The sequence below is a fragment of the Primulina tabacum genome, chromosome 3, assembly GCF_025594145.1.
Source record: "Primulina tabacum isolate GXHZ01 chromosome 3, ASM2559414v2, whole genome shotgun sequence".
Taxonomy (NCBI): Eukaryota; Viridiplantae; Streptophyta; class Magnoliopsida; order Lamiales; family Gesneriaceae; genus Primulina; species Primulina tabacum.
Genome location: NC_134552.1, coordinates 3,445,809 through 3,459,506, shown reverse-complemented (window position 1 = coordinate 3,459,506; position 13,698 = coordinate 3,445,809). Strand labels below are relative to the sequence as shown.

Here is a 13,698-nt window from a genome sequence, read left to right as displayed (position 1 = left end):
TAAACAAAATAAATTATGACACTCATTATAATATTATGATATGATATACATAATTATTTAAACATGTCTAATATTATATATATCATATTATTATCATAAAATTATACAAATACATACCTTTATTTTTTTTTGTACCCCAACGGTCATAAATGGTAAACAACGGCTATTTTTTGCCCTATAAATATGATCTCACAAACACATTCCATCACTCCAACTTTCTCTTCTTCTCTAAAAATTATTCATCATCAAATTTTTAGAAGAAAAAAGAAGATGGCTTTCTCAAGGTTATTTTTAATTATTTTGGTTATAATACTCACGAGTCTTTTATTTATCGGAGAATATCCTCCTCGTGCGTTTTCTTTATTTTTACAAATACTTGTACTTGTTGTTTATCCGTTACTTTGTATTGCAATAATTATTAACTAATAAAATGCATCGTAATTTTTTTTAGTACCACCATGTCAAATTTAACAAAGCTCGAATTTGTTGCGCTCGACATCACGGGAAAGAATTATATGTCATGGACTCTAGATGTAGAAATGCATCTTGAGTCATTGGGTCTAAGCGAGACCATTAAAGAAAATGGCATATGCACGTCACAAGAAAAGGCAAGAGCCATGATATTTTTGCGTCGACATCTCGACGATGGATTGAAATGTGAATATCTGACTGAAAAAAATCCCATGGCTTTGTGGAAGGGATTAAAAGAAAGATTCGAACATATAAGAGAAGTTATACTTCCGACCGCCCGGGATGAATGGAATACATTGAGATTCCAAGACTTTAAAAAAGTCAGTGATTACAATTCGGCGATGTATAGAATAATCTCGCAATTAAAATTTTGTGGACATGAGGTCACAGAATCTGAGATGCTTGAAAAAACATTTTCCACGTTTCATGCATCAAATATTACTCTACAGCAACAATATAGAGTACGTGGATTCGCGAGATATTCTGAACTCATCGCCTGTCTTCTTGTGGCGGAAAAAAACAACGAGCTATTAATGAGAAATCATCAGTCCCGACCCACTGGATCAACAGCATTTCCAGAAGTAAATGCTGTAAGTAAAAATGAATTTAAACCTGGAAACCAAAATCAAATTCAAAGACAAGGTTTTGGTCGAGGTCGAGGTCGAGGTCGTGGACGTGGACGTGGACGTGGAATTGGCCGTGGTCGTGGTCAAGGCCGTGGTTTTGAAAATAATCGAGATAGTTATTTTTATAACTCATCTCAAAAGAACGTCCCAAACCATCCACAGAAAAGGCATCATGAGAATACAAGTGTTAATGAGAAGCACTCAAAAAGATATGAAAGTTCTTGTTACAGATGTGGTACTCCAGGACATTGGTCCAAAGTTTGTCGAGCCCCTGAGCACCTTTGTAAACTTTATAAAGAATCATTAAAGGGGAAAGAAAAGGAGACCAACTTCACTGAACGCAGTGACCGTTTGAGTGATTCAACTCATTTTGATGCTGGTGATTTTATGAATGATTTCTCTGGAAATGATCAATATGTTGGTGGGATAGAAATGAACAATATTGATGCTACAGATTTTCTCAACGATTTCTCTGAAAATGAACAATATAATGGTAGAATATAAATGTACAATAATCTATTTTTCATGTATTCATAGAATAATGTTTTATTGTATAATTATGATTTGTGTTATATTTAAATATATATTGCAAGTAATTTATTTCATTGCATATTTTTTTGAAGTTCAAATATGGAAAATGCTATGAGCAAAGCTGAAGTTTGCATACCCGATAGTGGTACAACGCACACTATCCTCCGAGATAAAAGATATTTCTTGGAACTAAAACCAACAAAAACAACGGTGAATACAATATCAGGTCCTGTAGACTTGATTAAAGGATGTGGTAAAGCACAATTTTTGTTACCTAATGGTACAAAATTTTTGATCAATGATGCTTTATATTCACCACAATCGAAAAGAAATTTGTTGAGTTTTAATGATATATATTCCCATGGGTATGATACTCAAACAATGAATGAAGGGAATGAGAAATATATGTGTCTTATCACATATAAATCAGGAAAGAAATATGTGATTGAAAAACTACCAATGCTCCCTACTGGATTGCATTATACACATATAAGTCCCATTGAATCAAACATGGTAGTTGATAATTCTTCGATATTAACCAATTGGCATGATCGATTGGGACATCCTGGTTCAACAATGATGCGAAGAATTATAGAAAATACACATGGTCATCCACTGAAAGACCAGAAGATCTTTCAGAATAATAAGTTTCAATGTAAAGCATGTTCTCTTGGAAAACTTATTATAAGACCATCACCAGTCAAAATCCAAACTGAATCACCAATGTTTCTTGAACGTATTCAGGGTGATATTTGTGGACCAATCCATCCACCATGTGGACCATTCAGATACTTTATGGTATTGATTGATGCCTCCAGCAGATGGTCACATGTATGTTTATTATCAACTCGAAATGTTGCATTTGCAAGATTACTTGCTCAAATAATAAAATTGAGGAATCAATTTCCCGATTATACAATCAAGAAAATTAGACTTGATAATGCTGGTGAATTTACTTCCCAAACTTTCAATGATTATTGTATGTCTATGGGAATCATTGTTGAGCATCCTGTTGCTCATGTACATACACAGAATGGATTGGCTGAATCATTGATTAAACGTCTGCAAATGATTGCTAGACCAATGATAATGAAAACAAAGCTCCCTATTTCTATATGGGGACATGCAATTTTACACGCTGCTTCATTAATTCGCATCAGACCAAGTGCATATCATAAATACTCTCCATTGCAGCTTGCATTTGGTAAAGAACCAGACATTTCTCATCTGAGAATTTTTGGATGTATGGTGTATGTGCCTATTGCACCACCGCAACGAAAGAAAATGGGACCTCAAAGAAAGGTTGGAATTTATATCGGTTATGATAGTCCATCAATCATTCGATATATTGAACCTCAGACAGGCGACGTGTTCACAGCACGTTTTGCTGATTGTCATTTTAATGAGGAAATCTTCCCAATGTTAGGGGGAGAACAGAAACATACCGAAAAAGAAATTACATGGTATGTATCATCATTGTTACATCTGGATCCAAGAACAAAACAATGTGAAAAAGATGTACAACAAATTGTACACTTGCAAAGAATAGCAAATCAAATACCAGATGCATTTGCAGACACAAAAGGGGTAACTAAATCATATATACATGCTGCAAATGCCCCTGCTCGAATTGAAATTCCAAAGAAACAAATGGAAGATACTCATGATGTCATTAAACGCCTGAAGCGTGGAAGGCCAGTCGGTTCCAAGGATAAAAATCCTCGAAAAAGAAAATTCATAGAGAAACACGATGATCACAAAATAAAGAATGACGTTTCTGAAGAAACACATGATGATCACAAAATAGAGAATGGTGTTCCTGAAGAAACACATGATGATGAAAATGTTCTGTCAGAACCACAAACTGACGAGAATCATGAAATCTCTATCAATTATATTAATACTGGAAAAATATGGAACCGAAAAGATATAGATGAAATTGATGATATATTTTCTTATAATGTGGCAATCGACATCATAAATGATAACGAAGATCATGAACCAAAATCTTTTGGTGAATGTAAAAATCGGCAGGATTGGATAAAATGGAAAGATGCCATCCAGGTTGAATTAAATTCGCTAAATAAACGTAATGTTTTTGGACCTATAGTCCTTACACCTGAAGGTGTAAAACCTGTTGGATACAAATGGGTTTTTATTCGAAAGCGAAATGAGAAAAATGAAATAGTAAGATATAAAGCTCGACTTGTTGCACAAGGTTTTTCTCAAAGGCCTGGAATTGATTATGAAGAAACGTATTCTCCTGTGATGGATGCAATTACGTTTCGGTATTTGATTAGCTTGGCGGTATCTGAAAATTTAGAAATGGGTCTTATGGATGTTGTTACAGCTTACTTATATGGATCACTTGATAGTAATATATATATGAAAATCCCTGAAGGATTTAAGATGCCTGAAGCACAAAGTTCAAAACCCAGGGAATGTTATTCTGTAAAATTACAAAGATCATTATATGGGTTAAAGCAATCAGGTCGAATGTGGTATAATCGACTAAGTGATCACTTGATGAAAAAGGGATATGTAAATAATTCAATATGCCCTTGTGTTTTCATTAAGAAAACAACATCCGGATGCGTAATTATTGCTGTATATGTTGATGATTTAAACATCATTGGAACGAATAAAGAAATTCAAGAAGTTGTGTCATACTTGAAGGAAGAATTTGAAATGAAGGATCTTGGAAAAACCAAGTATTGTCTGGGTTTACAAATTGAACAAAAAGAATGTGGAATGTTTGTTCACCAGACAAATTATACAGAAAAGATCCTTAAACGTTTTAATATGGATAAAGCAAATCCTTTAAGTACTCCAATGGTTGTTAGATCATTAAACATAGAAAAGGATCCATTCCGTCCATGTGAAGATGATGAAGATATTCTTGGTCCAGAAGTACCATATCTAAGTGCCATCGGTGCCCTTATGTACCTTACAAATTGTACAAGGCCTGATATATCTTTTGCCGTGAATCTGTTGGCAAGATTTAGCACATATCCAACAAAGAGACACTGGAACGGAATTAAACATATATTCCGTTATCTACGAGGAACGACAGACTTGGGACTTTTGTATTCAAAAGATGCTAATCCAAGTATAATTGGTTATGCTGATGCTGGATACTTATCTGATCCACACAAGGCACGTTCCCAAACTGGATATGTATTTACTCGTGGAGGCACTGCAATATCTTGGCGTTCTCAGAAACAAACGCTCGTAACAACTTCATCAAATCATGCCGAGATTATTGCACTACATGAAGCAAGTCGTGAATGTGTGTGGTTAAAATCAATGACCCAACATATCCAAATTTCATGCGGATTATCATCTGATGAGAAGCCTGTGATACTATATGAAGATAATGCTGCATGTGTTGCTCAAATGAAAGAAGGATACATAAAAAGCGACAGAACTAAACATATTCCTCCTAAGTTCTTCGCATTCACCAAGGAGCTTGAGAAGAATAGATGTATTGATGTTCGTCACATTCAATCAAGTGAAAACTCATCAGATCTCTTCACAAAGGCACTTCCTACGTCAATATTCAGAAAGCACATATATAATATTGGGATGCGCAATCTACGAAATTTGTGAAGAATTGTTCGTGTCAACATGAGGGGGAGTTTACGTGACTGCACTCTTTTTCCCTTACTATGGTTTTTATCCCAATGGGTTTTTCCTAGTAAGGTTTTTAACGAGGCAGTATAAAAACACGTAATGAAGACAATCATTATGATCATCATCACAAGGGGGAGTGTTGAAAAATATATTTAAAATGTGAGTATTGAATATTTGAATGTTGAAAATAAGAGTTGTAAATATTGAAAATTAGTGTGTGATGATGTAGGTAATGATGTATTTTATTTTTGGATTATTTGTAAAGATTTCCTATAAATAGATCTCTCATTTGTGAAGAAAATCACAATTGAGTAGAGAGAAAAATATTATAAAGTGTGTAGTTTGGTAAATTTTGAGAGTTTGAGATTTTTACTTTTTACCATAAATTTTTACTTTTTCACAACAATATATATATATCTGGAATTACCAATTTGTTAAATTAAGATAATTTTATGAGAGATTTTTATATAAATAAATGGTTTCATTTTATATTGTTTGTTTTTTTCCTTGAAATTTTAACCGGATTTCATCCATACCTTTTCATTATATCTAAAAGTTTCGGTGTTCTATTATTGAAAAAAAAAAGAAAGAAAGAAAGAAGAAGAAAGAGTTGTCACTATAAGTGCTTCCTTTGTGATTTTTCATATGTATTTGAACTCACGTTATATAATGAATTTTATTTGAGTAACCAATACAATGAATATTATTTATTATTTATTAAAACAATGAACAAATTAAATTATTAATTTAACAAGAGCATAATTGTCTAAAAGCATAAACTTCTATGAGACGGTCTCACAGATCGTATTTTGTGATACAGATATCTAATTTGGGTCATCCATGAAAAAATATTATTTTTTATGCTAAGAGTATTACTTTTTATTGTGAATATCGATTTGATTGACCCGTCTCACAAATAAAGATTCGTGAGATCGTCTTACAAGAGATCTACTCTTATCTAAAAATAGATTTATTTCTAAAGTGAAATTCGAAATTACGTTTTCCTTGCCTGATTGGTTGGCTATGGACACCCAAATTCCTATGAGAACTATATAAAAAATCGTACTTTTGGTTCGAATTAAAGCTCGATTGTTTAACTAGCTATTTAAATTATTGTTTAAAAATATAAATTAGAATGTTTGAAATATATTTATTAATATAATTATATTATATTAAGATAACATTAAAATTATCGGATTGTCCACCAAAATAATTTGGAGTAAAAACAATTGGAACAAATTTAAATTTGACCAAGATTTGATAACTTCCAATATAAAATGAACCAAGTCGATGTGTTTACACGATGAGATTGCCAGGAGCTAGCACCAGCAGTGGAATAATTGCATGTAATCATATAATTTAAATGTCCGATCAAACATAAATATGGCACTAAATAGATAAAAAATATGTCTCTTGTGAGACGGTCCCATTAATTTTTATCTGTAAAACGAGTAAACCCTATCGATATTCACAATAAAAAGTAATAATCTTAGCATAAAAAGTAATACTTTTTCATGGATAACCAAATAAGATATCCGTTTCACAAAATACGATCCGTGAGACCGTCTCACATAAGTTTTTGCCATAAACAAAACAACCACGACAGAGATATACTCTTAACTATCAAATAAGGTATGAAGGTTCAACTCTTTACATGCCAAATCCCAACCACCCAAGATATTGTTGTTCAAACAAATTTTACACAAATCCGTGACTAAAGAGGGTGCAGCGGAAATAAAAATTAAAAGGGTAATACAGCAACTGAGTACATTCGTCATCTGTTCTTCTGGTTTTATTATATTCACAATTGAATAGAAGAAGAGTCGACAAATGAACCGCGGGAAGTGTTTGTATTTATCCTGCAGTGATCAATCAAAATGAATAATAAGTTGGTACGAGGTGGTATGCTAACGGGCGTGTACCGAAAGGAGTACCTGGCATTTCAGAATAAGAAGAAGATGGGCTGTATTTTACAGTTGGCGGATGATCGAATTTGCATGTACGCCCAAACTTGCAGTGTCCATTCTGCAAATAAAAACTGCAGGCCTGCATCCCCTGTTTATCCCAAATCACAAGAATCAACTATATTGTGTAAACACAGTTAGTTCCCTGGTTCTGGCTTTTTGATCAATTTTGTTGGTAGAAAGTTTCTAACACTTGAGAAACTTTTATTAGTTATTTGAAATTCAAATACTGAATTTTGTATGCATGTCGATAAGGTAGCCCAGAGAGAGAGAGAGAGAGAGAGAGAGATCACCGACGAGAATCATAAAATTGCCACTTTACCAGCTAAAATCGCGATCCAGCCAAAGATGATTCATTCAAAAACAAATGCAGAATTCATGCCACTAAAAGCCAAGACCAGTCCAACCATGTCTTAAAAACTACAAAGCTAAATACCCACTTCATCGTGAAATTAAAAATGTCCACAGTACAAAACAAACCATGACAAAAACTAATCATCACAATGTTTAATACCCACTAATCATCGTGAAATTAAAAATGTTCACAGTACAAAACAAACCATGACAAAAACTAATCACCATGACAAAAGCTAAATACCCACTAATCATCGTGAAATTAAAAATGTTCCCTGGGATTGGACTTGAGCCCCTCCAATGCAGCTTAGGTGAAACTAAGGAAGGCACAAATCAGAAGTTCTAGACAAATATGTAAATACAAAGATAAAGGTAATAAAAGGTAAAATATGCGTACACATAAACAGATAACTAGCAACAGCAATCATGTTCTTTCGTTTTATTCAATCAATCAGGTCGTACAAAAGGAACCAAACTTACCGGGCGTAGAGGAAGCCCCATGGGGCTAAGAGCACAATTAGTTTTCGACAAGAGCCAATCCGGTGGATGGTTATACCTACAAGATGATCCATATTTACAATCCCCAGTTCTCATGTAATAGTTGCAGTTCGGCTGTCCAGGTCTTTCTGGAAACTGAAGTTCCTTATTTATGTTGCTCGAAAAAGGTAACTGGGGATAAACTCCTGTAATGGCAGGTGCAGAAGAACCTAGATGCGACATCCCGTACATAGAAGGTGCCCCCACTGAGGGTTGAGCACCAGGTGATGGTGTAGGGCTTACTGCTCCCTGGACCAGCAAAACCGTCTACATGTGAGCATCACATGATAAGGATAAACAACTTACATTATAAGATCACAAAATCTATAAGTTCTCCATTTTTATTAAAAAAAAAAACAAGAAGAAGAAGCTACCGAGTATGGATTCCAATTTGAAATGGGAACCACTCCATGTTGAAGCAGCATGGGGCCATAAGCACCAGCAACGTAAGAACCAGGCACTATAGGGGGCCTCGCAACTCTATAGCTGCTCGATGAGCTATCATACTGCTCAGGAGACACAGAAGAAAGAGACTGCACGTTCGCATAAAATGGACGTGCAGATGCAGGCACAGCTGAACCAGCTGGTTGAGGATGATCGAATTTACATGTTGTGCCAAATTTGCATTGCCCCGATTTCAAATAGTAGGAGCACTCTTTCTCCCCCTGTCAGAGGATAATGATCCTTAGAAATTAAAAGTACAAGAACTCCTTTTTTAACAAGAAATACACATATTAAAGGTACATATATATATATGTATGTATATATATATACATATATATACTTGCGTATCCATCTACAAGGAATTATTACCGGTCGTAACGGATATCCATAAACATTTAGAGGTACATTGGTCAATGATCCACCCGCATTTTTGGGGTGATTAAACTTGCAGGACACACCAAATTTACAGGTCCCTGTTCGTAAATAATACTGCAGATTTCGCCAGAGCAAATCAGTAAGGAGTGTGTATAATACAATGAATGGTGCAGTCATCCACATTTATTAGATCATTAAACAATCCAAACACAATATAAAAAAAATAAATAAGCTTAGCTCAATCAATCGCTCAAACACAGACAGCAGGGGCTACCTGACATGCTGGCTCCCCTACTCGCTCCGGATACTCTCCAACTCCAAACTGTTCAAAATGAATTAAACAGCTTAAAGAATTTACAGCGACTTTATAAATTATCAGTAAACCATAAACTAAAGCCAGTATATCAAAAACAAGACGCCCATCCGCTTGGCTGAACCAAGAACGAGGTTAACAAAATCTGAAATCTTTTTTCAAGAGCTTCCAAATACTGAACTTGTATTAAAAAAGGGGAAGCACCCATAAAAAAATAGCACATCAAAACCCCTGAATCAATGCAAGAAGCACCGACAAAAGATTAACGAAGGTTAAAACCAGAGTGGTGTGATCAGGGGCGTACATCGCTGCCACGATCCCGGGGGTGATGAAACCGGCACTTGGCACCGTACCCACACGACCCGGTCCGCATATAATACGCACAGTCGGGCTGACCCGGTCTATCCGGGTACACTTCTCTCTCCCACAAATTCAACCTCCGCATTGATTCTACATTGGTAAAAAAAGGTAACCACATGATCAAGAAATCCTTCTTTCACGACAAAACCCTAAAAAAAAAAACCACATTCCAAGTTAAAGAAACACAGAAAGAAACACGAAATCCGGACCGAACCCACCTCTCACGCCAGGTTCTTGACCCCACTCCCCTTGCGGCTGACCCGACTGCGACCCGTACAGCTCCATTCCTCTTCTTAACTCCACTCAATCAAAAAAGGGCAAAAGGGTAACCAAGAATCCTCTCCTACAAAAAGTTCTATCCTCTTTCCTACAATGACGGATCAATCTCACAATCGCCCGCTATCTTTACTACGTACGAGGAGGAGGCCTTTGCGTCTTGTACTAAAGAAATCCCCAAACAGTGGAGAGTGAGTTCTTGGTTTTCTTTTTGCTCTCTATTATTATTATTATTATTATTCCCACAGTGTGATTCTTGAATTGAAAGTATAGTAATAATAGTCTTGGTTCGTACGATCGTATTTATGCGGTCGCTCTCCCCGCTTACGATTTTTTCCTTTCGCTTTTTGGGGTTCGCTCTCTCCCTCACTCATCGGTATTTTCTCTACTACTTTTTCGTCCGTTCGCGTACCCGCCAAATGTGTGAAAGAAAGCGGGTTCAGCATTTAATGCAAAAGCGCGTTTTTTGTTTTTCCTCTCCAAATTGGCTTAAAAACGTATAATATTATATCAGCCTTGACCGACACTCTATTTCTCTCTTCAATTTACCTATTTATCGAAATTGCATCCAATCATTTGCCTTTTTTCTAATACATATAATAATAATTCTAATTTTTTTTACCCATCAGTTCCTAAGCATTATCCTACACATTACTTAGATTTGGCGACGATCATTTCATTGAACTAGATATTTGGGCCCAAAATCTTAGTTCTTTAGTTAAGATGATTTATTTTTCATCATTTTGATGAATAAATATTGTTTATCTTGTCTCGTGTCTTTTATATGATTGATGCTTGAAAAATTGAAAGTGATAGTAGGTGCATAAGCATTTATTGCATGGTAGACCGCGGCTCTTTTCTTTGTCAGTTTGACAATTTTCAACCACCGAATTTTATAAACAACTCCTCGTAGTCTAATTATATAATCGTAATTTATGGTTTTTGACGCAAATTTCTTCGGCAACACTTAGTACAACTTTATTTCGTTTCTTACATCAATATGTATAATAATATATTTAAATTAAATTAATACGTGAGAGGAGCAAAAAGTCTGATTATTTTATTCAAACATACTAGATATTATCACATTAGTAATGCCCTCTTGAGAAGAAGATTACTTGTTTAAGTAGCTGGAAGTATAACACACGTAAAGTGAAATAAACTATTGCAATATTTATTGAGAAAAATATTTAAGGGGATAATCGATATCTTCAACTTTCTTGTGCACTTATATTTATAGAGTCTTCTCCATATTTCAAATTCGAATTTCAGACTTGTAGATAACTTTATTCATTACTGCTTGTCAGTTGGTACCGGCAACGTCTTGTAGTGGGTGGTCCGGTCTTCTACTATTTAGTGGTCATTTATTTCATTAATTTGTGGACATGTCTTTTGTGGTGACATGTCACATGTCTTCTTTAACTTGGTCGACGAATCTTTTACTTTTTAGTGGTCTTCGAGAAAAAGGTGACTTGAAGATCTTTCTCGAATTCTAGTTCTTTCTGGTTGGGGCATTCCGGATATATTTTTTTGACCAGCTTCCAATGTGAGTCATATTGTAATCCAGAGAGATTCTTTACTTCTCGGTACTTCGCTGTTCCACATAAGATTTTTTATTTTTTCAAATATTTCTTCTGCAAATCCTATAATTTTTCATGTCATTGTATTTAACAGGAAATATTTGTTAACTGAATTTTGATTAAAAAAATTGAAACTTGATTTTGTACATCTCTGTGAGATAAACCCATATCCATCATGCTCTTATGTCAGTAAGTCAAGACACACGAGGTGTTTCATTTATTGGAGGATCTTTGATGAATTTTTTTATATTCATATCTGGACTCCTAAGCTTGACGAAATGTAAAGCCATGTGTGAGCCTTTCCCAACCGGTTTTGGTCCTGCACAAAAGAAGTATAGCTCAGAATGCCTGCTCTAGACAAATAATTGTTATTTGACCATGTTTCATTAACATTTTCCTGAATCTATTTCGATAGTGCAGATATTTCTAAGAAATTGGGTGTTGTGGTATAGATTGAGGTCAGAGCTCCAAGCTCATACCACGTATTGACTTCCTTATGATAGGCATAGTCATATCATTGGAAATTTTTTTGCTATGTCAACCCGAGCTATAACTGGTTTAATTCATGTTCTACCTTTTAATTTCTCTCAATTTTGCTGATATACTTCAAAAAGAGAAACTACAAACTCATTAGTATCAAAATTAGATCTTTCTTTATCTGTTTGAGGTCTAAGATTGATATCTTTCTCTCTCTTTACTTCACAAGGTGAATGGTTGACTTGATGATTGAGATAAGGATCTGAAGCTTCAATTTTTGTTTAAGCTGACTCATTTAATGATGATCCTGACTTAACTATTATGCTAGGAGTACTTGAATCTCATACTCCAATTATATAGTCATGTATTCAAAAATTCACCTTTTGAGAAGTCAGTGGTTTCTCATTATACTAAGGATAAGCTTTTGCAGTACAAACTATTACTGAGTATAAATATATAAATAACATATAATTCGATTAGAGACAATCCTCTTATCAATCTATTGTAGCTTACCCTCAACTTCTACATTTAGGACTGATTTGTTAAACTCGTTTTGAAGCATGTTCAATTAAACAAACTGATTTTTTAAGCCAAAAACTGATAATCAACTTTTGTTTACTGATTGAAAACATTCCTTAGCGTGGATGAGATTCAAATTCCAAGGCGAAGTGATGAAATTTGATAATGAACAACTATACAAGTAGGTCTAATTCAAGGCGTAAAGAGCAAAGTGATGACATTTTTTTTTTTGGAATAAAGTGATGACAATCCTAAGTTTAAAGGGAAACAGTAAGGTTTTAGAGTAAGAGTCCAACGAGCTAACTCGTGACTTGAGTTTTATTGACTCTTACATAAAAATAATCATTATTTTAATAATATTTTATGATTTGGTCTAATTATGACATTTATTTTATGTGTATACTAATGCAAGCTTCACAGATAAAGTCCTTGAATATACTAGAGTATCATGAAGTCTATCTTGTAACGTATATCATTAAATCCATTAAGACATGTATTGTATATTCTAAATTTGTTCTTATTCGATTCAGCAGCCTAAAATAAGGACAAATGCCGCTTAAGCTCGAGACTAACATTTGTGATGTTAACGTCATGTTTCATTGATATAAACATGAAGATGTTCAATCATACAAATGGATAATAATATGATGATTACAATGAACAACTCTCCTTTATACTTTTCAAGTGTTATCACTTATCGAGTGAATTATTATATGGTTATATTTGTACATTATTAGTCCTTTTACACGGGACAAAATAGAGGCTCTGTGTACTAGTGTTGTACTTTGATTCGTTTACCGACTCCATGAGGGTCGTCGGGTGACGAGGTTGAGTGTAATTTCGACATACGTAGTGCATTATAGTAGGGATTCATCACTCACTTACGGGTGTAATATCTTATATGATATGACGAGTTAATAGAGCAAGAAATCTCTGGTTATAATATGAGTTGTGCTTTGAGGAATTTTTTTTTCTTAGTTGGACACGCAATGTCATTATGATTACTCAATGTACATTATATCGTTATCAAATTCATTTGCAACTCTCCGTATATCAATGTTTGCATATTTGATCGGTATATATGAGTTGAAGAGATCATATTGTATGCTAACTATAATATACTGGTTCTTTCTGGGACTATCAATGATACATAAGGGATCATTAAATGATGATAAGACGCTTTTATCATTATCTGATTAGTGAAATCAAACTTGAGTTCTGATGTTTTTGATCAAGGG

The 13,698-nt window shown here is 34.5% G+C and overlaps 1 protein-coding gene across 1 annotated transcript; it reads right to left on the bottom strand.

Annotated features, from left to right (window-relative positions):
* Positions 1 to 6,737: 6,737 nt before the first annotated feature.
* On the bottom strand, positions 6,738 to 10,266 carry LOC142539369 (zinc finger CCCH domain-containing protein 32). The gene is made up of 8 exons (XM_075644783.1): positions 9,827 to 10,266; positions 9,553 to 9,698; positions 9,210 to 9,257; positions 8,930 to 9,049; positions 8,491 to 8,781; positions 8,060 to 8,365; positions 7,196 to 7,316; positions 6,738 to 7,120 (listed from the first exon to the last, which is right to left on the bottom strand). The coding sequence occupies exons 1-8, from the start codon at positions 9,891 to 9,893 to the stop codon at positions 7,116 to 7,118; spliced, it is 1,104 nt and encodes a 367-aa protein (XP_075500898.1). The 5' UTR covers positions 9,894 to 10,266; the 3' UTR covers positions 6,738 to 7,115.
* Positions 10,267 to 13,698: the final 3,432 nt, after the last annotated feature.

Excerpts from the sequence above, each read along its gene's own strand:
- LOC142539369 (XM_075644783.1), bottom strand. The coding sequence starts at position 9,893 with ATGGAGCTGTACGGGTCGCAGTCGGGTCAGCCGCAAGGGGAGTGGGGT. Across the intron at positions 9,699-9,826 it reads TCAAGAACCTGGCGTGAGAG|AATCAATGCGGAGGTTGAAT; the intron begins GTGGGTTCGGTC and ends TTACCAATGTAG. Across the intron at positions 7,317-8,059 it reads TGGGGCTTCCTCTACGCCCG|GGGATGCAGGCCTGCAGTTT; the intron begins GTAAGTTTGGTT and ends TGGGATAAACAG.